Source organism: Oratosquilla oratoria, chromosome 6 (genome assembly GCF_046742065.1).
Source record: "Oratosquilla oratoria isolate Oo_2021 chromosome 6, ASM4674206v1, whole genome shotgun sequence".
In the NCBI taxonomy this organism is placed as follows: domain Eukaryota; kingdom Metazoa; phylum Arthropoda; class Malacostraca; order Stomatopoda; family Squillidae; genus Oratosquilla; species Oratosquilla oratoria.
The window spans coordinates 8,709,010-8,732,572 of record NC_134782.1 but is presented as its reverse complement, the minus strand read 5'-3'; the positions used below and the strand labels follow the sequence as shown (position 1 = coordinate 8,732,572).

General features: G+C 35.7%; 1 protein-coding gene across 3 annotated transcripts in view; it reads right to left on the bottom strand.

Moving 5' to 3' along the window:
• Positions 1–23,563, bottom strand: part of LOC143026268 (proton myo-inositol cotransporter-like) — a 352,850-nt gene that overhangs the window by 32,709 nt on the left and 296,578 nt on the right. For all 3 annotated transcript variants that reach the window (XM_076186368.1, XM_076186370.1, XM_076186369.1), the window contains exons 6-9: positions 19,751–19,862; positions 13,590–13,702; positions 3,609–3,881; positions 2,761–2,875 (exon numbers count right to left, since the gene is read on the bottom strand). In XM_076186368.1, the coding sequence (XP_076042483.1) occupies positions 2,761–2,875; positions 3,609–3,881; positions 13,590–13,702; positions 19,751–19,862 (613 nt within the window). The remainder of the gene's footprint in view (positions 1–2,760; positions 2,876–3,608; positions 3,882–13,589; positions 13,703–19,750; positions 19,863–23,563) is intronic.

Sequence of the window (23,563 nt, the reverse complement as noted above, 5' to 3'; positions counted from 1 at the left end):
TCTGGGGGGACCTGTGGGAAATCGGGTTTTTTGGGTGATATATATATATATATATATATATATATACATATATATAGATTATATATATGTATATATATATATATATATACATGTATATATATATATATATATATATATAAATATATATATAAATATATATATATATATATATATATATATATATATATATATAAAAATATATATATATATATATAAATATATACATATATATATATATATGTCATGAATTTATACTAGTTGCATCATTTAATAGTCCAATCTGACCCATTTATGGCACAATAGAAATCTCATCATTTTTATACCTCAAAATTATGAATTTAGCTGATTTTTTTCTTATGCAAGGCTGTATGCCAATTTCAGTTACTAATTAGTTCATGCAAGTTATGATTTTTGTCATCGCTCATGGTTTAGTTCATGATTCTGAAAAATAACTTAAGGGATTTCTGTGCACAAAAGAACCCTCAATTGAGCCAATAGACTATAGACCTAGTTAGGGTTTTTAGTTTTTTCTAGTTTCGACCATGGGCTCAATATAGCAATAGAAAGTTAATTATTAATTTTGTAAATTAAAATGTATCAACGTAATATGCAATTTTGTGGGCGGAAATGAAAATAAAATATACCTTGCTACAAGCAAATATGCTAATGAACGAAGTCGGTAGCATAGGATCGGGACGCCATCTTGTCGTCTGTCAATTGACGGCCTCGGTACTTCCGACAGTACCTCGCCAGGTACATTTTCTTGAAGGAATGTTATGGAGTGGAGATACATGCATTCCTTCAAGCTGCAAGAACTTTGTATACCCCGCAAGCTGAGAGAGTGGTTGAAAAGCCCGCCAACGTCTCTCACGACGACGACAACGAGGACGAGCCGGATGGCATTTAATTTGCGATTTATTAAACACAGGTTAGGTTAGGTTAGGTTAGGTCAATTTAATTTAGTTTAGGTTAGACCAATTTATCATCCTTTCATTTCTTCGACGTCGGCATCTATCATAACAAACATGGCGTACCATTCGTCCGACGCGACTTCGTTACTTACGAAATCTGTTTTAGCACCTTTTTTGTTTTTATTTCCGCTCACAAAATTGCATATTACGTTGATACATTATAATTTACAAAATTAATAATTAATTTTCTATTGCTATATTGCGCCCATGGTCAAAACTAAAAATTTACCCTAGTCTATGTAATGCAAGATTTGGTAGTTTCAGAGGGATCAGTTTGTAGAGTGTAGTTGGGAAGGCTTATGGGAGGGTTTTTCCTATTCTTTTTGTCCTGTATCCCTGGTTTTCCTCATCCTGGTCGTGTTCCTCCCATCTTTCTTCACTACTATGGTCGGATTTCCCATTTTCATCATCATAGTCAAGAAGGTCAACTTCGGTATATTCAATCATTTTCTGATCATCTTTTGACTTTTCATGTTTCGTGTTGTATAATGGGCTCAAACATATGCTATACGGATAATGAACTAACTCCAGTATCTAACTCCTCTTCTTCAGATTCAATGAAATTCTGTGACACTTTTCAATAGATACTGCGAGTGTGTACGCAATAACCAATGGGACCTTTCGCAGTCAGGCTCGTAGATTCCTATTAGCGCTAGAATTTTCAATTGTCTCGGATTTCACGAGGCAAAGGGGTGACTTAGCTAATTTGGAAACCGATATTTAAAAAAAGATACGCCATAAATTGCTGCATAAATGTATTTAAAATTAAAAACATGACTCATAATGTTATAATTTTTACTTACTGGTGTGTGATAAGGCTTTGTTAATTTAATTATAAGGTAAAACTAAAAATAGGTAACTGTTTTTACTGAAGTAACTATGAGCAGTGAAAATAAGATGATGTTGATTTCGGTTTGTGCATTTTATCCGAGTGTTGAAAAATAATGGATATCACTGTCACGTCCTGTATATGAAGATAATCAGTGAGATACAAAAATAACAACAGTAGTGGCGGACGTACGAAGTTAACGACATTTTTGTAAAGAATAGCCTCTTAGATCTGCTGGGAGCTATTTTCAAACAAATATGACTAATTTTACGTGTGCCGTGGCAAACTGCACGTCAGATTAAAAAAAATATATAACTTAAGACAAAGTTTATCGTACCGAAAAAATTAAGTCTTCGATGCAAAATTATATTTTCGATACATTACATGGATCTGCCTATTGCTTGGTGCATTTAAATGAAAGTATATATCAGTATACGTCCATTGAAGTCGGTAGAAAATGACAAATTGCTTGGCTTGATACAATTATAGGCTGTTTTACGAATATCATCTGTGATTATAAATAGAGGCTCAAACAATGCTATATGCCGTTTGCAATCATGAAATTAATTGACTTAAATTTCAGACACAATAATGTACAACGATACACCTCTGTAAGGTTATAAACTTGCCCAAAAAAGTATTTATTTTCCGGCAAGAATTACAAAATCTGGCGGTGTCTGTTATCAATTTGCTCACTGCGAAAGGTCCCATTCTAAAGCGCTATTATCTAGATACAATGTTTGACTACTATGACCCTTCCACCGATGCGCTATGAATGGCTGCGCGTCTCGGGGATCTTCGGGAATCTGCTCTGACAAACGCGTATTCTACTCAAAATATGACTATCACGATGGTGGAATCGACTGGGATAGTTAACGAAACCATTTGTAAAATGTAGTGGGTGGTTTAGAAGAACTATTTCGGCTATTGCATTATGACCTAGTTTCTTGCCATACTTACTTCGTTGAAGCTGTCATGATTGGTTGGTAAACAACTGCTATTAAAATGCATGGTCTCCTTAATGTCCTGGAAGCAGAATCCACAGTTTGTGTCGTGTGTACAGTCTGCACAGTACCTAATGAGATGAGAGATGGAGACAGTCAGCTTTAACAATAATTGTCTACATGTAATTGATGAAAGTATTAACTCGCAATTGTTTTTCAAATGTACCACAGTACATTTTAGAGAAATAAGTGTTTACAAACACAACCTGGGACTGAATGAGGATCCATTTGGTTTTCAGACAAATGACTCACATACACCGAAGACACTAATTATCACTGCCGATTGTTACAACCTTTGTAACACCATGCCAAGACATTTGATATCGAATGAACAAAATACATATAAACAAAAGAGGACAAATGAATTTTACATATATCTGAAATCTAGACAAAATATGGAATAAAACTGGTTAAGAGACAATACCATAAAAACTAAATACTTATATTTTTTACAATAAAATAAAATCAAACACACGCATGCACGCATACACACACACACACATCTGGTGCCTGATGGGATCTCAAGATGAATATCTAAAGAATGTAGAAAACCGCTGGAAAAGATTCATGAAATAATTCTAAACTTATTAGAAAAATTGAAAGTGCTGTGAGATTAGCACCTGAAATATAGACCAGTGTCCTCCAGCATGGTATTTAAAATACATGAGAAAATGGCGAAATACGCAGAAAACTAGGCCTATTCAGGAAGAAAATGTCTCTCTTTCTCTCTCTCTCTTAAAGAATGTCCGGTTCACCTTGTGCTTCCCCGGATGCCTTCCGGGTTGCCTCCCGGGACGTCCTCACCTGTAATCTCCGCAGGGGCCGCCGAGTTTCTCGAGCGAACCGACTGAGGGGGTTTCCATGTCAGCCAGCTGGAAACTGAGGGCCAGAAGCGTGAGGGCGCAGACGACTCCGGCGAGCGAGCCGAGTGTAAGGTGCCGGCGTCCGACCCTCTCGACGAGGTAGAGTCCGATGAAGGTGCACAAGAAGTTGATGGAGGACAAGGCCGCCGCGACCCAGATGGCCTGCGTCGGGTCGCGGATCCCGGCCATCGTGACGATGCTGGCGCTGTAGTACCTGAAGAAGGCAAAAACCATATGAGATCGACTAAGTTTATCTTGTTAATAAGGACTTTCTTTCTGCCTGCTCGACCATTTGGTACGAGACGGGTCTTCTCTTACAAATCGAAAAAAAACTACACCCACCCACTCACCCAGTCTCACGCACACACAGACACCCACACACACACACACGACGGTCGAAGTGACAGCGAAGTTTGGAACTCCAGGAAAACTGCAAATTTCGTGGATCTCAACGACGAGGGAGTACCTTTGTTGTATTGGTAGGGAAGGGGAAAGCTCGTGGTGTAGTGGGAAGGTAAATAAAAGTAAGAAAGGGAGGGATTACTGAGAAAAATGGAAGGAAATGAGGAAGGAGACGAACGGACTCCCCCGGACGTCAGAAAGAATGTCAACAAAAGGGCTGCAGACGACGCAGGTGAAGTCGAAAATATCAGTAAAGACACTAAAATTAGAAATATATATAAGAGCAACACAATAGAAAGTGGAGATAATAATTTCCATGGAATTAATGAGGGAGGGAATGCCAACGTCCCCCGATTAGCAAATCTAGAAGAAAAACTAGAGAAAATGAATGAACACTGGGAGGTTAGGTTCAGCCAACTTACACGGATTACGCAAAGAGTTGATAAGTTGGATGAACTGAAGAAGGAGAACCAAAATCTAAATAAAAAAACAGAAGAATAAAAAAGACAGTTAAAAGAAGTAAAAGATGAGAATGAGGAATTAAAGAGTAATGACAAAGAGAATAAAGAGTCCATAGCAAAAGAGATACAGGGTTAGAGAAAAGCCCAAGAGAACAACAAAAATGAATTTAGAGATATAATGACACACCAGATGAAAGAACAAACTAAGGACACATTTACTAAAGTGATGAGAGAGAAGGAGAATATAGAGACTTAGTGGATAAAAAGAAATGTATAATTATATTAGGGATGGAAGATAAGCGTAATCCAAATAGGACTACAAGAGTAAAAGAGTAGAAAAAAGGTAAACAAGATATTAGAAGTAGTTCAAGAGGATGAACAAGAAACAGGGAAAGAAATTGAAGAAATATATAGAGTAGGGAAATACAATACAGATAAGACCAGACCAATTAAGGTTTAATTCAGGTCACAAACGACAGCAGAGAATATCTTAGCAAAAGCAGGGAAACTAGCAGTATAAATAGGCATGGATAAAAAGAGAAATGAATAAAGAGGAAAAAGAGGATGATAAAACAAAAATACTGGAAGCTAAGGGGGAAAAAACGAGAAAAGAACAGAGTCAGACAAAGAGAAATTTTATTGGACAGTAGTGTATATGAAAGTGAGGAAATGGTTCATAGCAGAGAAAAACGGAAAGGAAACAGAAAACACGATGGAAGTAGCAGAAAATTAAAAGTGTCTTACACAAATATAGATGTGTGTGTATTTATCTAGTTGTATTTACCTAGTTGTATTTTACAGGAAGGAGAGCTATGCTCATGGTGTCCCATCTTCATATCTCGTTTAATCTAGACTGTTTTTAAATTCGTATATTGTTTTTGTACACACCACTTTCTCATCTAACTTGTTCCAAACGTCTATTACCCTGTAGGGAAAGCTGTTCTTTTTCAGGTCTCTTCTATAACTGTCTTTCTTGTTTGTTTGTTTTTTCCGTGTCCTCTTGTATTTCTACCATCCCATTTTATTATATCCTCTCTATCAATAGTTTCTATGCCTTTCATAATTCTATAGTTATCAAATCTCCTCTCTCTCTTCTTTGCTCTAATGTCTGTAGCTCAAGTTTTGCTAGTCTCTCTTCATATGATAGTTCTGAAACTGTTGGTGCCAATTTCATAATTGCTCTTTGTATTCTTTCAAGTTTTGTTATACATTTTTTGTACTTGGTGATCACGTCGTCGCTGCATACTTCAACCTTGGTCTTATCAAAGTGACTAGTATTTTCTTCACCATTTCTTCGTCCAGGTATGGAAATGCTACTTTGATTGTTCTTATTAAATTATAAGTTTCTTCAATTTCTTTTTATACTCCTAGGTTCTTCTCATTTTCTACTTTTTTAATTTCTTCTTCTCCCAATCTATATGATCCCATTATTTTTTCTTTTTTTTTTGCTTCTTCCAAATTCCATTATACTACACTTCTTAATATTGAATTCCATCTTCCACTTCCTACTCCATTCCCATACTTTACTGAGATCACTTTGTAGCGACTCACAATCTTCTTCAGTGTTCACTTTTTTTTAACAATTTTGCATCATCCCCAAAGAAGCTCATATAACTTTCAAATCCTTTATCCATATAATTAATATATATATCAAACATTATTGGGGCTAGAACTGTTCCTTGTGGAACTCCACTAATCACTTCATCCCAATTAGAATGTTTGTCTCTTATCACCACTCTCATTTTTCTTTCATACAAGAAATCTTTCACCCACTTCAGCAGTTTGCCCTGTATTCCTCCTTCAGTTTCTAATTTCTTTAGCAACTTCTTATGTGGCACCTTATCAAAATCTTTTTTTATGTCTAGAAATGCACAACCAGCCCATCCATCTCTATCTTGTATTACATCTATTAGCCTTGAATAGAAACACATTATGTTTGTGACGCATGATCGTCCTTGTCTAAATCCAAATTGCCTTGGATTTAGTACGTTTTTTTTTTTTTTTTTCAAATGCCTTACCCATCTAATTTTGATAATTTTTTTCACAAATTTTAGCTACCGTACTTGTAAAAGAGACCGGTCTATAGTTAGTAGGGTCTTCCTTCTTTCCCCCTTTATATGTTGGTACTATATTTGCTCCTTTCCAATCTTCTGGAACTTTTCCTTCTATCAATGAACTGTTTATTAGACTATGTATTTTGTCTGTTAGTTCATTCCTGCATTCTCTCAAAATCCAGTTTGCCATTTCATCTGGTCCATGCGATATTCTGACATCGAGATTACTCAAGTGATTAATCATTTCATTCCTTGATGCTTCTATCTCTTTCATAGGGGGGACTTTCTCCTCCCACTCAATTTAAATGGCTTGTTCATAATTTCTGCCATTTCTATTTCCTCTGTGTATTCAACTCCTTGTAGTTTCTCTAATTCTTGTTTGTTTTTCAGTTTGTTGTTTGCAAATCTGTAAAATAGTTTCGGTTGATCTTTAAATTTTTCTATGACATCTTTTTCGTATTTTCCCTTTTCTTCTCTGCACACTTGTACATATTAAGTTCTATAACCAGTATATATTTTCTATTTTTCAGGTATTTTGTATTTCTTACATTTTATTCAAGCTTTATCCCTTTTTTCTTTTAACTCCCTACATCTTTTGTTGTACCAACACTTTACATATTCTTTTTCTTGCTTTTGTTTTGGAACATACTTTTCCACCCCTTCTTTATAAATTTTTGTCAAAATATTCCATTTCTCTTCTACTGTTGTTTCCTCCTTGTGTATCCTTTCCCAGTCTGCTTTTTTTAAAGAATTTTCTTATTTTATGAACATTTGTTCCCTTTCTATATTGTTCATTTTTTCCATGCATTTTTCCTCCTTTATTTCTAGTTCAACCACTCTGTGGTCACTTTTACTTATTGGTGTCTTATATTCAATCTTTTCCACTATTTCGGGTTCTGATGTGATTATTAGGTCCAGTCTCGATGGTTCTTCCTTATTTCTATACCTAGTATTTTCTTGTATCCATTGCGTCATCGTATGTTCTATCATCATATCAAGTAGTATTTTTTCCCATAGGTCGGCTCCACCCTTCCCTGTCATCCCTTCCCAGCAGATTTCTTTACAATTAAAGTCACCCATCATAACTATCCTTCCTCCATCTTCCATTATCTTATTTAGTGTTATCCTTGTGTTTCTTAACATATTTTTGTGTTCTTTCTCTTCCCACGAAGCCGTTTTAGGGGTCACATAATTTACCACAAACTTCCAGCTCTTCCCATCCCTGTCCTCCACATCCATCATATTCATCTCTACTCTATTCTTTCCATATGTAACATTCCTCACATTTATATCCTTCTTAGTCAGGAACATAACTCCACTCCCTTGTTTTACTTCTCTGTTTCTAATCCAATAATTATATGCACCATGTCCTACACTGTTGGGTGGTAGTGGACCTTTCAATTTTGTCTCTACAATTCCCATAATGTCTGTTTCTTTTTCCTTCAGGTAATCATTCAGTTCATTCAACCTTGTTATTAAACCATGTATATTTGTGTAAGACATTTTTCATTTTCTGTTACTTCCATCCTGCTTTCTGTTTTCCTTCCGTTTTTTCTCTGCTATGAACCATTTCCTCACTTTCATATTCACTACTCTCCAATAGAATTTCTCTTTTTCTGACTGTTCTTTTCTCGTTTTTTTTCCTTAGCTTCTAGTCTTTTTGTTTTCTCATCCTCTCTTTCCTCTTTATTCATTTCTCTTTTTTCCATACCTGTTTAAACTGATCATATTTTGCTACTTTCCCTGTTTTTGTTAAGATATTCTCTGCTGTCTTTTGTGACCTGAATTTAACTTTAATTGGTCTGGTCTTATCTGTATTGTATTTCCCTAGTCTATATATTTCTTCTATTTGTTTCCCTGTTTCTGGTTCATCTTCTTGAACTACTTCTAATATGTTATTTACTTTTTCCTTTTCCTTGTTTATTCTTGTAGTATTATTTGGATTATACTTCTCTTCCATCCCTAATATAATTATACATTTATTTTTATCCACTAAGTCTCTTACTATATTCTTCTTCTCCCTCATCACTTTAACAACTGTCCTTATTTTGTTCTTTCATCTGCTGTTCCACTATATCTCTACATTCAGTTTTCTTGTTCTCTTGTACTTTTTTCCAACCACTTACCTCGTTTACTATGGACTCTTTATTCTCTTTATCATTCCTCTTTAATTCCTCATTCTTGTTCTTTACTTCTCTTAACTGTCTTTTTAATTCTTCTATTTCTTCAGTTAGGTTTTGATTTTCCTTCTTTAGTTCTTCCAGTTTATCAACTCTTTGGGCAACTAGTGTTAATTGATTAAACCTAACTTCCCATGCTTCGTTCATTTTTTTTTTTTTTTTTTTTTTAGTTTCTCCTCTAGATTTAATAGTCGAAGGAGGTTGTCACCTCCTCCCTCCTTAAATCCATAACAACAGTTATCTTCTGTTTCCATTGATCTACTATTATCTATATTTCTGCTTTTGACACTTCTGTTTCCTTGTTCTTCCTCGTCTGTGTGTTCTGCACCCTTCTTGTTTACATCTCTTCTAATATCCGGGGCCCGTTCGTCCCTTCCTCATTTCCTTCCATTTTCCTCAGTAATCCCTCTCTTTCTCCTTTTTTCTTCACCTTTCCACTACACCACGAACTTTCCCCTTCCCTATTGATACAATAAAGGTACTCCCTCGTTGTTGAGGTCGATGAAACTTGAAGTTTTCCTGGAATTCCAAACTTAGTTGTCACTTCGACCGACGTGTATTTACCTAGTTGTATTTTACGGGAAGGGGAGCTATACTCGTGTGTGTCCCGTCTTCATATCTCATTTTATCTAAACTATTTTTAAACTTATGTATTGTTTTTGCACACACCTTTTTCTCATCTAACTTGTTTCAACTGTCTATTACTCTGTGAGGAAAACTGTTCTTTTTCACATCTCTTCTATTGCTGTCTTTCTTGATTTTCTTTCCGTGCCCTCTTGTATTTCTATCATCCCATTTTATCAGATTCTCTCTATCAATAATTTCTATGCCTTTCATGATCCTGTAAATAGCTATCAAATCTCCTCTCTCTCTTCTTTGCTCTAGTGTCTGTAGTTCAAGTTTTGCTAGTCTCTCTTCATATGATAGTTTTGAGAGTGTTGGTGCCAATTTTGTAATTGCTCTTTGTATTCTTTCAAGTTTTTTTTATACATTTTTTTTTTGTACTTGGTGACCACATCGTTGCTGCATATTCCAATCTTGGTCTTATCAGAGTGATTAGAATTTTCTTCACCATTTCTTCATCCAGGTATGTAAATGCCACTTTAATTGTTCTTATTAAATTATAAGTTTCTCCAAATATCTTATTTATATGTTTCTCAGGTGACATATTATTCATAACAATGACTCCCAGGTCCTTCTCATTTTCTACTTTTTTTTATTCCTTCTTCTCCCAATTTATATGATCCTGTTATTCTGTTTTTGCTTTTTCCAAATTCCATTATACTACACTTTTTAGTGTTGAACTCCATCTCCCACTTCCTACTCCATTCCCATACTTTATTTAGATCACTCTGTAGTGACTCACAATCTTCTTCCGTGTTCACTTTTTTAATAGTTTTGCATCATCTGCAAAGAAGCTCATATAACTTTCAATTTCTTCATCCATATCATTAATATATATAGCAAACATTATTGGGGCCAGAACTGTTCCTTGTGGAACACCGCTTATTACTTCATCCCATTTTGAGTGTTTGTCTCTTATCACTACTCTCATTTTTCTTTCTTGCAAAAAGTCTTCCATCCATTTAAGCAGTTTGCCCTGTATTCCTCCTTCAGTTTCTAATTTCTTAAGCAACTTCTTATGTGGTACTTTGTCAAAAGCTTTTTTTAGGTCTAGAAATGCACAATCAGCCCATCCATCTCTTTCTTGCATTATATCTATTAGCCTTGACTAGAAACATATCAAATTGGTGACGCATGATCGTCCTTGTCTGAATCCAAATTGCCTTGGATTTAGCACGCTGATTTTTTTTTTTTTTTTTTTTTTTTCTTTTTACCCATCCACTTTTGATCATTCTTTCACAAATTTTTGCTATTTTACTTGTTAGAGAGACTGGTCTATAGTTGTTAGGGTCTTCTTTATTCCTCCCTTTATATATAGGTACTATATTTGCTTTTTTCCAATCTTCTGGAACTTTTCCTTCTTTCAAGGAACTATTTATTATGCTATGTATTTTGTCTGACAGTTCATTTCTGCATTCTTTCAAAATCCAGTTTGCTATTTCATCTGGTTCATGCGATTTTCTGACATCAAGATTATTCAAGTGTTTCATTATTTCATTCTCTGTTACTTCTATTTCTTTCATAGGGGGGACTTTCTCTTTCCATTCGATCTCTTCCGGTTGTATGTTCTCCCTTGTAAACACCGATTTAAAATGTTTGTTCATAATTTCCGCCATTTCTATTTCCTCTGTGTATTCAACTCCTTGTCTTAATTTCTCCATATCTTGTTTGTTTTTCAGTTTGTTGTTTACAAATCTGTAAAATAGTTTTGGTTGATCTTTACATTTTTCTATGACATCTTTTTCATATTTTCTCTTTTCCTCTCTGCACGCTTGTACATATTCATTTCTATAACAAGTATATATTTTCCATCTTTCAGGTCTTTTGTATTTCTTCTATTTGGTCCAAGCTCTGTCTCTTTTGTCTTTTAACTCCCTACAACTTTTGTTGTACCAGCATTTTACATATTCTTTTTCTTGTTGTTGTCTTGGGATATACTTTTCCACTAATTTTTTTTTTTTTTGTCAAAATATTCCATTTCTCTTCTACTGTTGTATCTTCTTTGTGTATTCTTTCCCAGTTTTCATTTTGAAAGAATTCTCTTATTTTATTAAAAAAAATCATACATCAATCTTCCTTTTCTATATTGTTCATTTCTTTTCATGTATTTTTTTCATTTAGTTCTAGTTCTATCAATATGTGGTCACTTTTACTTATTGGCGCCTGGATTTCTATCTTTTCCATTATTTCAGGTTCTGATGTGATTATTAGGTCTAGTCTCGATGGTTCTTCTTCATTTCTATACCTAGTGTTCTCTTGAATCCATTGTGTCATTGTGTGGTCAATAATCATCTCAAGTAGAACATTTCCCCATGAGTCTTCTCCACCCTTTACGGTCATCTCTTCCCAGCAGACTTCTTTGCAATTAAAGTCGCCCATCATAACTATTCTTCCTCCATCTTCCATTATCTTGTTTAGTGTTATTCTTGTGTCTTCTAACATACTTTTATGTTCACTCTCTTCCCACGAGGCTGTTTTTGGGGGCACGTAGTTTATTACAAACTTTCTGCTCTTCTTATCTCTGTCTTCTACTTCTATCATAATCATCTCTACTCTATTCTTTCCATATGTGGCACTCTTCACGTTTATATCCTTCTTAGTCAGGAACATAACTCCACCCCCTTGTTTTATCTCTCTGTTTCTAATCCAATAATTATATGCATTGTGTCCTATGCTGCTGGGTGGTAGTGGACCTTTTAATTTTGTCTCTACAATTCCCATTATGTCTGGTTCTTTCTCCTTCAGATACTCATTCAGTTCATTCAGTCCTGTTATTAATCCATCTATATTTGTGTAGGACACTCTTAACTTTCTGTTATTTCTATTGTATTCTCTGCTTCTTTTTTGTTTCTCTCTGTTATGGTCCATTTCCTCACTTTCATATTCATTACTCTCCAGTAGAATTCTTCTTTTTCTGACTCCGTTCTGTTCTCGTTTTTTTTCTTTAGCTTCTTGCCTTTTCATTTTTTCTTCCTCTCTTTCCTCTTTATTTATTTCTCTTTTTATCCATACCTTTTTATATTGTTCACTTGCTGCTAGCTTCCCTGTTTTTGCTAAGATATTCTCTGCTGTTGTTTGTGACCTGAATTTAATCTTAATTGGTCTGGTCTTATCTGTACTATATTTTCCGAGCCTAAACATCTCTTCAATTTATTTCATGATTTCAGGTTCATCTTCCTGAACTAATTCTAGTAAACTGCTTACTTTTTCTTTTTCCTCTTTAATTCTTGTGGTTCTATTTTGGTTAAATTTCTCTTCCATTCCTAATATAATTATACATTTCTTTTTGTCTGCTAAGTCTCTTACTATATTCTCCTTCTGTCTCATCACTTTAATAACTGAGTCTTCAGTTTGTTCTTTCATTTGTTGTTTAATTATGTCAGTAAATTCAATTTTACTGTTTTCTTGGATTTTTTCCAGCCGTGTGCTTCCTTTGCTATGGCCTTTTTATTGTCTTTATTATTCATCTTTAATTCCTCATTCTCTTCTTTAACTTCTTTTAACTGTCTTTTTAATTCTTCTATTTCTAAAGTTAAGTTTTTGTTCGCCTTCTCTAGTTCTTCCAATCTTTCAACTCTTTGTGCAATTTTGGCTACGTTACCGAACCTGTTTTCCCAATGCTCGGTCATCTTATCAAATTTCTCCTCTAGTCTTGCCAATCGGGGGAGGTTGGTATCCCCCCACCCTCTTTAAATCCCTGGAAACTATTATCATCACCTTCCACTGTGCTGCTCTTATCTATACTTCTAATCTTTACATTTTTGTTGATCCCGTCATCACCAAAGTCAATGTCATCAGTCCGCCTTTTGTTTACAAGACGCCTGGCCTCCTGGACCATGTCCCCCTCTTCCTCATTTCCTTCCATTTCCCTCAATAATCCCTACCTTTCTCCTTCCCTATCACCCCCCACTATACCACGAGCTCTCCCCTTCCCTATAAATACAATAAGGCACTTCCTGGACGTTGAGATCCACATATATTTTCCTTTTTCTTCGGAACTCTAGTTCTCGCCGTCCATTCGACGAAAGTGTGTGTGTGTGTGTGTGTGTGTGTGTGTGTGTGTGTGTGTGTGTGTGTGTGTGTGTGTGTGTGTGTGTGTGTGTGTGTGTGTGTGTGTGTGTGTGCGTCCAGGCTCATTCAAAAACACTGAACTGAGCCTTGGATAACGTCACTTCCTCCTTCTCCTTCTGTGATTACTTACATGACGGTGTTGATTCCGGAGATCTGCTGGAAGAGCTGGAGGAGGGCCCCCACAAGGAGAGCTCGCATCACCGCCGCAGACGTGAAAACCTCCCTAATCACATTGTGGCCACCCTGCCAAAAACAATCAAATCAGTGTCATCAGACCCTTCATTGAATAAAACCCACTCTCCCCCAACTCCCCCGTTGGTTCCTTCATAGGGACCCGAAAACCTTCTCGAAGTCCGCAACAGCCGGATGCGTTGGTATCTCCGTCCCAACCCCAGTCCCGGCCTGATGACCGAGTGCCAGCCCACCGGGCAACCCCGCCAATTGGGGAGTGAGTGAGTGAGTGAGCGAGTGTCTGCTGACACGTGCGTGTCCTCTGCAATCCTGCTCCGTTCGTGGTCCTTTCATTCCGGCGACGTGATGCCATCAAAACCACAACTGACCCCCAAGGGCAAGTGCACCACAGCATCACGTAGTTCAAAGGCGTAGGCCAACAGGCAATCACACACACACACACACACACACACACACACACACACACACACACACACACACACACACACACACACACACACACACACACACACACACACACACACACACATACACACACACACACATATATATATATATATACATATATATATATATATACATATATATGTGTGTGTGTGTGTATACATATATATATATATATATGTATATATATATACATATATATGTATATATATATATATATGTATATATATACATATATATATATATATATATATATATATATTTATATATATATATATTTTTTATATATATATTCTCGGAAAAAATCAAACACTGGATTCAGAGTAATAGAATTTTCTACCGACGTTTCGAACCCTGTCCGGGGTTCGTCTTCAGGGTTATACAATGTCAGCTAAAGGAACCAATTGAATATTGAACCGGTGTTCCCTGGGACAGGTCCCACTAGATTGAACAGAGGTGCAGGTTAACAGAATTTCACACCAGTAAAACTCCCTCACATGGACCAAGGATTACAAAAATAAATATAAGAGGCAAGAACATGTTGGTACTAAAATCCAAAAAGCTAATGATGACAGAATCTCACACCAGCCTAGTTAAAAACACTAAAATAATCACAAGTAGTAGAGATCCACAAAAACTCAAGCTTTTAGAAGTAATGTATATAAAAGAATATAATCCCATTATAAACATCCAAAGTAATATGACTTCAAGCATTAACTTGTACAATAATTCTCTATCCCGTATAGCGAACCCCTCCGTCCCTCTCCTTCCAACCAACTCTTCTGCTTCCACCCTACCCTCCGACATCACAGGTCATAATTGCCCTCTTCCTCTTCCCTCTCATCCACTACCTCAATCTTCAACTCCTACCACCCCATACGACGCCGTCAAGACGGGTCAAACACCCCCCCACCGCCCCCTCTCTCCCTCTTTCTACCCCACTCCCCCTCCACCATCTATAAACGTTAGGCTCCGATACATAAGCCAAAGCCCTATGTCATTTCTTTATTATTTTTCAATTTTGTAAGTATTGACCCCAAGCAGTCCATGTATCTGTATTTGTAACTATTTCATTTGTGTCTATTTCCTATACTTGTAAAGTTTTGCAATGTTTTAATACCAATGTAACCTCCCAAGTTCTATATTTTTGTATGAATATTATTCATATGCTCCAGATTTTCCTGATGATGTCTCTATGCAGACGAAACGTTGAAAATTAAATGAACTAGTATTTGCCCACCCCACAAATGGCCGAATCCTTGTTAGAATGCTGGAAAATACACAAAAGAAAATCAACAACTACCAAAATGCTCCCGATTTTAACAACACTAGCTTACAAGAGAATCTGCTCCCCTACATTATATATATATATATATATATATATATATATATATATATATATATATATATATACATATACATATATATATATATATATAGAGAGAGAGAGAGAGAGAGAGAGAAAGAGAGAGAGAGTGAGTGTGTATTTACCTAGTTGTATTTTACGGGAAGGGGAGCTATGCTCGTGGGGTCCCGTCTTCATATCTCATTTTATCTAAACTATTTTTAAATTCATGTATTGTTTTTGCACACACCACTTTCTCATCTAACTTGTTCCAACTGTCTATTACTCTGTGAGGAAAGCTGTTCTTTTTCAAATCTCTTCTATAGCTGTCTTTTTTTATTTTTTTTTCCGTGTCCTCTTGTATTTCTGTCATCCCATTTTATCAGATTCTCTCTATCAGTAATTTCTATGCCTTTCATGATTCTGTAAATAGCTATCAAATCTCCTCTCTCTCTTCTTTGCTCTAGTGTCTGTAGTTCAAGTTTTTCTAGTCTCTCTTCATATGATAGTTTTGAGAGTGTTGGTGCCAGTTTTGTAATTGCTCTTTGTATTCTTTCAAGTTTTTTTATACATTTTTTTGTACTTGGTGACCATATCGTTGCTGCATATTCCAATCTTGGTCTTATCAGGGTGATTAGGATTTTCTTCACCATTTCTTCATCCAGGTATGTAAATGCAACTTTGATCGTTCTTATTAGATTATAAGTCTCTCCGAAAATCTTATTTATATGTTTCTCAGGTGACATATTATTCATAACAATGACTCCAAGGTCCTTCTCATTTTCTACTTTTTTTATTCCTTCTTCTCCCAATTTATATGCTCCTGTTATTCTGTTTTTGCTTTTTCCAAATTCCATTATACTACACTTTTTTGTATTGAACTCCATCTCCCATTTCCTACTCCATTCTTGTACTTTATTTAGATCTCTCTGTAGTGATTCACAATCCTCTTCAGTTTTCACTCTTTTCAGTAGTTTTGCATCATCTGCAAAGAAGCTCATATAGCTTTCTATTCCTTCATCCATATCATTAATATATATAGCAAACATTATTGGGGCCAGAACTGTTCCCTGCGGAACACCGCTTATTACTTCATCCCATTTTGAGTGCTGGTTTCTTATCACTACTCTCATTTTTCTTTCTTGCAAAAAGTCCTCCATCCAATTTAGTAGCTTGCCCTGTATTCCTCCTTCAGTTTCTAATTTCTTAAGCAACTTCTTATGTGGTACTTTGTCAAAAGCTTTCTTTAGATCTAAAAATGCACAGTCCGCCCATCCATCTCTTTCCTGTATTATATCTATTAGTCTTGAATAGAAACATATTAAATTGGTGACGCATGATCGTCCTTGTCTGAATCCAAATTGCCTTGGATTTAACACTTTGTTTTTTTCTAAATATTTTACCCATCTACTTTTGATAATTCTTTCACAAAGTTTTGCTATTGTACTTGTTAGAGAGACTGGTCTATAGTTGGTAGGTTCTTCTTTATTTCCTCCTTTGTATATAGGTACTATGTTTGCTTTTTTCCAATCTTCTGGAACTTTTCCTTCTTTCAAGGAACTATTTAGTATGCTATGTATTTTGTCTGCCAGTTCATTCCTGCATTCTTTTAGTATCCAGTTTGCTATTTCATCTGGTCCATGCGATTTTCTGACATCAAGATTACTCAAGTGTGTTAATATTTCATTCTTTGTTACTTTTATTTCTTCCATAGGGGGGACTTTCTCTTTCCATTCGTTCTCTTCAGGTTGTATGTTCTCCCTTGTAAACACTGATTTAAAATGTTTGTTCATAATTTCCGCCATTTCCATTTCCTCAGTGTATTCAACTCTCCTGTCTTAATTTCTCCAAGTCTTGTTTGTTTTTCAGTTTATTGTTTACAAATCTGTAGAATAGTTTCGGTTGATCTTTACACTTTTCTATGATATCTTTTTCATATTTTCTCTTTTCCTCTCTGCACATTTGTACATATTCATTTCTATAGCAGGTATATATATTCCATTTTTCAGGTCTTCTGTCTTTTTTCCATCGGTCCAGGCTTTGTCTCTTTTGTCTTTTAACTCCCTACAGCTTTTGTTGTACCAGCATTTTACATATTCTTTTTCTTGTTTTTGTCTTGGGACATACTTTTCCACTCCTTTTTTGTAAATTTTTGTCAAAATATTCCATTTCTCTTCTACTGTTGTTTCTTCTTTGTATATTTCTTCCCAGTTTTCTTGTTGAAAGAATTCTCTTATTTTATCAAAGTTTGTTTTTTCATACATCATTCTTCCTTTTCTGTATTGTTCATTTCTTTTCATATATTTTTCTTCATTAAGTTCCAGTTCAATCAATACGTGGTCACTTTTACTTATTGGTGTTTTATATTCAATCTTGTCCACTATTCTAGGTTCGGATGTAATTACTAGGTCTAGTTTCGATGGCTCTTCTTCATTTCTATACCTAGTGTTCTCCTGTATCCATTGTGTCATTGTATGGTCAGTAACCATCTCGAGTAGAGCGTTTCCCCATGAGCCGTCTCCACCCTTTACTGTCATTTCTTCCCAGCAGATTTCTTTGCAATTAAAGTCGCCCATCATAACTATTTTTCCTCCCTCTTCCATTATCTTGTTTAATGTTATCTTTGTGTCCTCTAACATACTTTTATGTTCACTCTCTTCCCATGAGGCTGTTTTTGGGGGCACATAATTTATCACAAACTTTCTGTTCTTCTTATCTCTGTCTTCTACTTCCATCATTATCATTTCTACTATATTCTTTCCATATGTGACACCCTTCACGTTTATATCCTTCTTAGTCAGGAACATAACTCCACCCCCTTCCTTTTTCACTCTGTTTCTAATCCAATAATTATATGCATCATGTCCTACACTGTTGGGTGGTAGTGGACCTTTTAATTTTGTTTCTACAATTCCCATTATGTCTGGTTCTTTTTCTTTCAAATAATCATTCAGTTCATTCAATCCTGTTATTAATCCATCTATATTTGTGTAAGACACTCTTAGTTTTCTGTCACTTCCATTGTGTTCTCTGTTTCCCTTTTGTTTTTCTCTTGTATGTCGACTTTCTTCAGTTTCATATTCACTACTCTCCAATAGAATCTCTCTTTTTCTGACTCCGTTCTTATCTCGTTTTTTTCCTTTGCTTCAAGTCTTTTCTGTTTTTCTTCCTCTCTTTCCTCTTTATTCATTTCCCTTTTTATCCATACCTTTTTATATTGTTCACTTGTTGCTAGTTTCCCTGTTTTGGATAAGATATTCTCAGCCGTAGTTTGTGACCTGAATTTAATCTTGATTGGTCTGGTCTTGTCTGTACTATATTTCCCTAGCCTGAATTTCTCTTCGATTTGTTTCATTATTTCTGGTTCATCTTCCTGAACTAATTCTAGTAAATTTCTTATTTTTTCATTTTCCTCTTTGATTCTTGTGGTTCTATCTGGGTTATGTTTCTCTTCCATTCCTAATATAATTATACATTTCTTTTTGTCTGCTAAGTCTCTTACTATATTCTCCTTCTGTCTCATCACTTTAATAACTGAGTTTTCAGTTTGTTCATTCATTTGCTGTCTGATTATGTCAGTGAATGCAACCTTGCTATTTTCATGAATTTTTTTCCAACCCTCCTTGTTCTCCATATTATTCTCCTTTAAGACTTTATTCTCATCTTTTACTTCTTTTAACTGTTGTTTTAATTCTTCAATTTCCTTAGTTAAGTTTTTGTTCGCCCTCTCTAGTTCTTCCAATTTTTCAATTCTTCGTATCATACTGTCAACATTACCTAACTTACGTTCCAAGTCCTCGATCACCTTATCAACTCTCTCCTCTAGTCTTATCAGTCGGGGGGGGGGTTGTGTCCCCCCCACCCTCTTTAAATCCCTGGAACATATTCTCGTCACTTTCTACTGTATTGCTCCTCTCTATACTTCTAATCTTTACATTTTTATTAGCCATTTCGTCATCACTGAGCTGGTCCGGTGGTCGTTTCATGTTGACCTTACGCTTGTCTGCTTGGGCCAAGTCCTCCACTTCCTCATTTCCTTCCATTTCCCCAGCAATCCCTCCCCTTCTCCTCTTTTCCTACTTACCTACTGCCCCACGAGCAATTTCCCCCCACCCTGTAAATACAAAAAGGTACTTCTCTTTGCGTTGGGATCCACAATCGGCACTTTTCTTCAGAACGTTCTTCAAGCCGTCCGTTCGTTGAAAGTGTGTGTGTGTGTGTGTGTGTGTGTGTGTGTGTGTGTGTGTGTGTGTGTGTGTGTGTGTGTGTGTGTGTGTGTGTGTGTGTGTGTGACCAGCGGCCTCACCGACCTGGTTGTTGGCGTCCTCAGCCAGGGCTGCAGCGATAGCGTCGAGCTCCTGAGCGACGGCCTCGGTTGTGGTCCCACGAAGTCGACTCAAAACCTTGCGAGCGTCTTCCCGCCTGCAATGAATAAGTAAATACATAAATGGACAAATGAATAGATAGATAGATAGATAAATAACTGAGTAAACAAAGGAATAAATAAACAAACAATTAGCAGTGGAGAGCAGTATCACTGCACCATCGAGCCGTGTGTGTGTGCGTGCGTGTGTGTGTGTGTGTGTGTGTGTGTGTGTGTGTGTGTGTGTGTGTGTGTGTGTGTGTGTGTGTGTGTGTGTGTGTGTGTGTGTGTGTGTGTGTGTGTGTGTGTGTGTGTGTGTGTGTGTGTATTTACCTAGTTGTATTTACCTAGTTGTATTTTATGGGAAGGGGAGCTATGCTCGTGGAGTCCCGTCTTCATTTCTCATTTTATCTAAACAATTTTTAAATTCATGTATTGTTTTTGCACACACCACTTTCTCATCTAACTTGTTCCAACTGTCTATTACTCTGTGTGGAAAGCTGTTCTTTTTCAGATCTCTTCTATAGCTGTCTTTTTTTATTTTCTTTCCGTGTCCTCTTGTATTTCTGTCATCCCATTTTATCAGATTCTCTCTATCAGTCATTTCTATGCCTTTCATGATTCTGTAAATAGCTATCAAATCTCCTCTCTCTCTTCTTTGCTCTAGTGTCTGTAGTTCAAGTTTTTGTAGTCTCTCTTCATATGATAGTTTTGAGAGTGTTGGTGCCAGTTTTGTAATTGCTCTTTGTATTCTTTCAAGTTTTTTTTATAATTTTTTTTGTACTTGGTGACCATATTGTTGCTGCATATTCTAATCTTGGTCTTATCAGGGTGATTAGGATTTTCCTCACCATTTCTTCATCCAGGTATGTAAATGCCACTTTGATTGTTCTTATTAAATTATAAGTTTCTCCAAAAATCTTATTTATATGTTTTTCAGGTGACATATTATTCATAACAATGACTCCCAGGTCCTTCTCATTTTCTACTTTTTTTATTCCTTCTTCTCCCAAATTATATGATCCTGTTATTCTGTTTTTGCTTTTTCCAAATTCCATTATACTACACTTTTTTGTATTGAACTCCATCTCCCACTTCCTACTCCATTCCTTTACTTTATTTAGATCTCTCTGTAGTGATTCACAATCTTCTTCAGTTTTCACTCTTTTCAGTAGTTTTGCATCGTCTGCAAAGAAGCTCATATAGCTTTCAATTCCTTCATCCATATCATTAATATATATAGCAAACATTATTGGGGCCAGGACTGTTCCCTGCGGGACACCGCTTATTACTTCATTCCATTTTTAGTGCTTTTTTCTTATCACTTCTCTAATTTTTCTTTCTTGCAAAAAGTCTTCCATCCAATTTAGTAATTTACCTTGTATTCCTCCTTCAGATTCTAGTTTCTTAAGCAACTTCTTATGTGGTACTTTGTCAAAAGCTTTTTTTAGGTCTAGAAATGCACAATCAGCCCATCCATCTCTTTCCTGTATTATATCTATTAGCCTTGAATAGAAACATATTAAATTGGTGACGCATGATCGTCCTTGTCTGAATCCAAATTGCCTTGGATTTAGTACGTTGTTTTTTTCCAAGTATTTTACCCATCTATTTTTGATAATTCTTTCACAAATTTTTGCTATTGTACTTGTTAGAGAGACTGGTCTATAGTTGGTAGGTTCTTCTTTATTTCCTCCTTTATATATAGGTACTATATTTGCTTTTTTCCAATCTTCTGGAACTTTTCCTTCTTTCAAGGAACTGCTTATTATGCTAAGTATTTTATCTGCCAGTTCATTCCTGCATTCTTTCAGAATCCAGTTTGCTATTTCATCTGGTCCATGTGATTTTCTGACATCAAGATTACTCAAGTGTATCAATATTTCATTCTTTGATACTTCTATTTTTTCTATAGGGGGGACTTTCTCTTTCCATTCAATCTCTTCAGGTTGTATGTTCTCCCTTGTAAACACTGATTTAAAATGTTTGTTCATAATTTCCGCCATTTCCATTTCCTCAGTGTATTCAACTCCCCCTTGTCTTAATTTCTCCAAGTCCTGTTTGTTTTTCAGTTTATTGTTTACAAATCTGTAGAATAGTTTTGGTTGATCTTTACATTTTTCTATGACGTCTTTTTCATATTTTCTCTTTTCCTCTCTGCACGTTTGTACATATTCATTTCTATAACTGGTATATATTTTCCATTTTTCAGGTTTTCTGTCTTTTTTCCATCTGGTTCAGGCTTTGTCTCTTTTGTCTTTTAACTCCCTACAACTTTTGTTGTACCAGCATTTTACATATTCTTTTTCTTGTTTTTGTCTTGGGACATACTTTTCCACTCCTTTTTTGTAAATTTTTGTCAAAATATTCCATTTCTTTTCCACTGATGTTTCTTCTTTGTATATTTCTTCCCAGTTTTCTTGTTGAAAGAATTCTCTTATTTTATCAAAGTTTGTTTTTTCATACATCATTCTTCCTTTTCTATATTGTTCATTTCTTTTCATATATTTTTCTTCATTAAGTTCCAGTTCAATCAATATGTGGTCACTTTTACCTATTGGTGTTTTATATTCAATCTTGTCCACTATTCTAGGTTCAGATGTAATTAATAAGTCTAGTCTCGATGGTTCTTCTTCATTTCTATACCTAGTGTTCTCCTGTATCCATTGTGTCATTGTGTGGTCAATAATCATCTCAAGTAGAGTGTTTCCCCATGAGTCGTCTCCACCCTTTACTGTCATTTCTTCCCAGCAGATTTCTTTGCAATTAAAGTCGCCCATCATAACTATTCTTCCTCCATCTTCCATTATCTTGTTTAATGTTATCTTTGTGTCCTCTAACATACTTTTATGTTCACTCTCCTCCCATGAGGCTGTTTTTGGAGGCACATAATTTATCACAAATTTTCTGCTCTTCTTATCTCTGTCTTCCACTTCTATCATAATCATCTCTACTGTATTCTTTCCATATATGACACCTTTTACGTTTATATCCTTCTTAGTCAGGAACATAACTCCACCCCCTTGCTTTTTCTCTCTGTTTCTAATCCAATAATTGTATGCATCATGTCCTACACTGTTGGGTGGTAGTGGGCCTTTTAATTTTGTTTCTACAATTCCCATTATGTCCGGTTCTTTTTCCTTCAAATAATCATTCAACTCATTCAATCCTGTTATTAATCCATCTATATTTGTGTAAGACACTCTTAGTTTTCTGCCACTTCCATTGTGTTCTCTGTTTCTCTTATGTTTTTCTTTTGTATGTCGAACTTCCTTAGTTTCATGTTCACTACTCTCCAATAGAATCTCTCTTTCTCTGACTCCGTTCTGTTCTCGTTTTTTGCCTTAGCTTCCAGTCTTTTCTGCTTTTCTTCCTCTCTTTCCTCTTTATTCATTTCTCTTTTTATCCATATCTTTTTGTATTGTTCACTTGTTGCTAGTTTCCCTGTTTTGGATAAGATATTCTCTGCCGTTGTTTGTGACTTGAATTTAATCTTAATTGGTCTGGTCTTGTCTGTGCTATACTTTCCGAGTCTAAATTTCTCTTCGATTTGTTTCATAATTTCTGGTTCATCTTCCTGAACTGATTCTAGTAATTGGCTTACTTTTTCATTTTCCTCTTTGATTCTTGTGGTTCTATCTGTGTTGTGTTTCTCTTCCATTCCTAATATAATTATACATTTCTTCTTGTCTGCTAAATCTCTTACTATATTCTCCTTTTGTCTCATCACTTTAATAACTGAGTCTTCAGTATGTTCTTT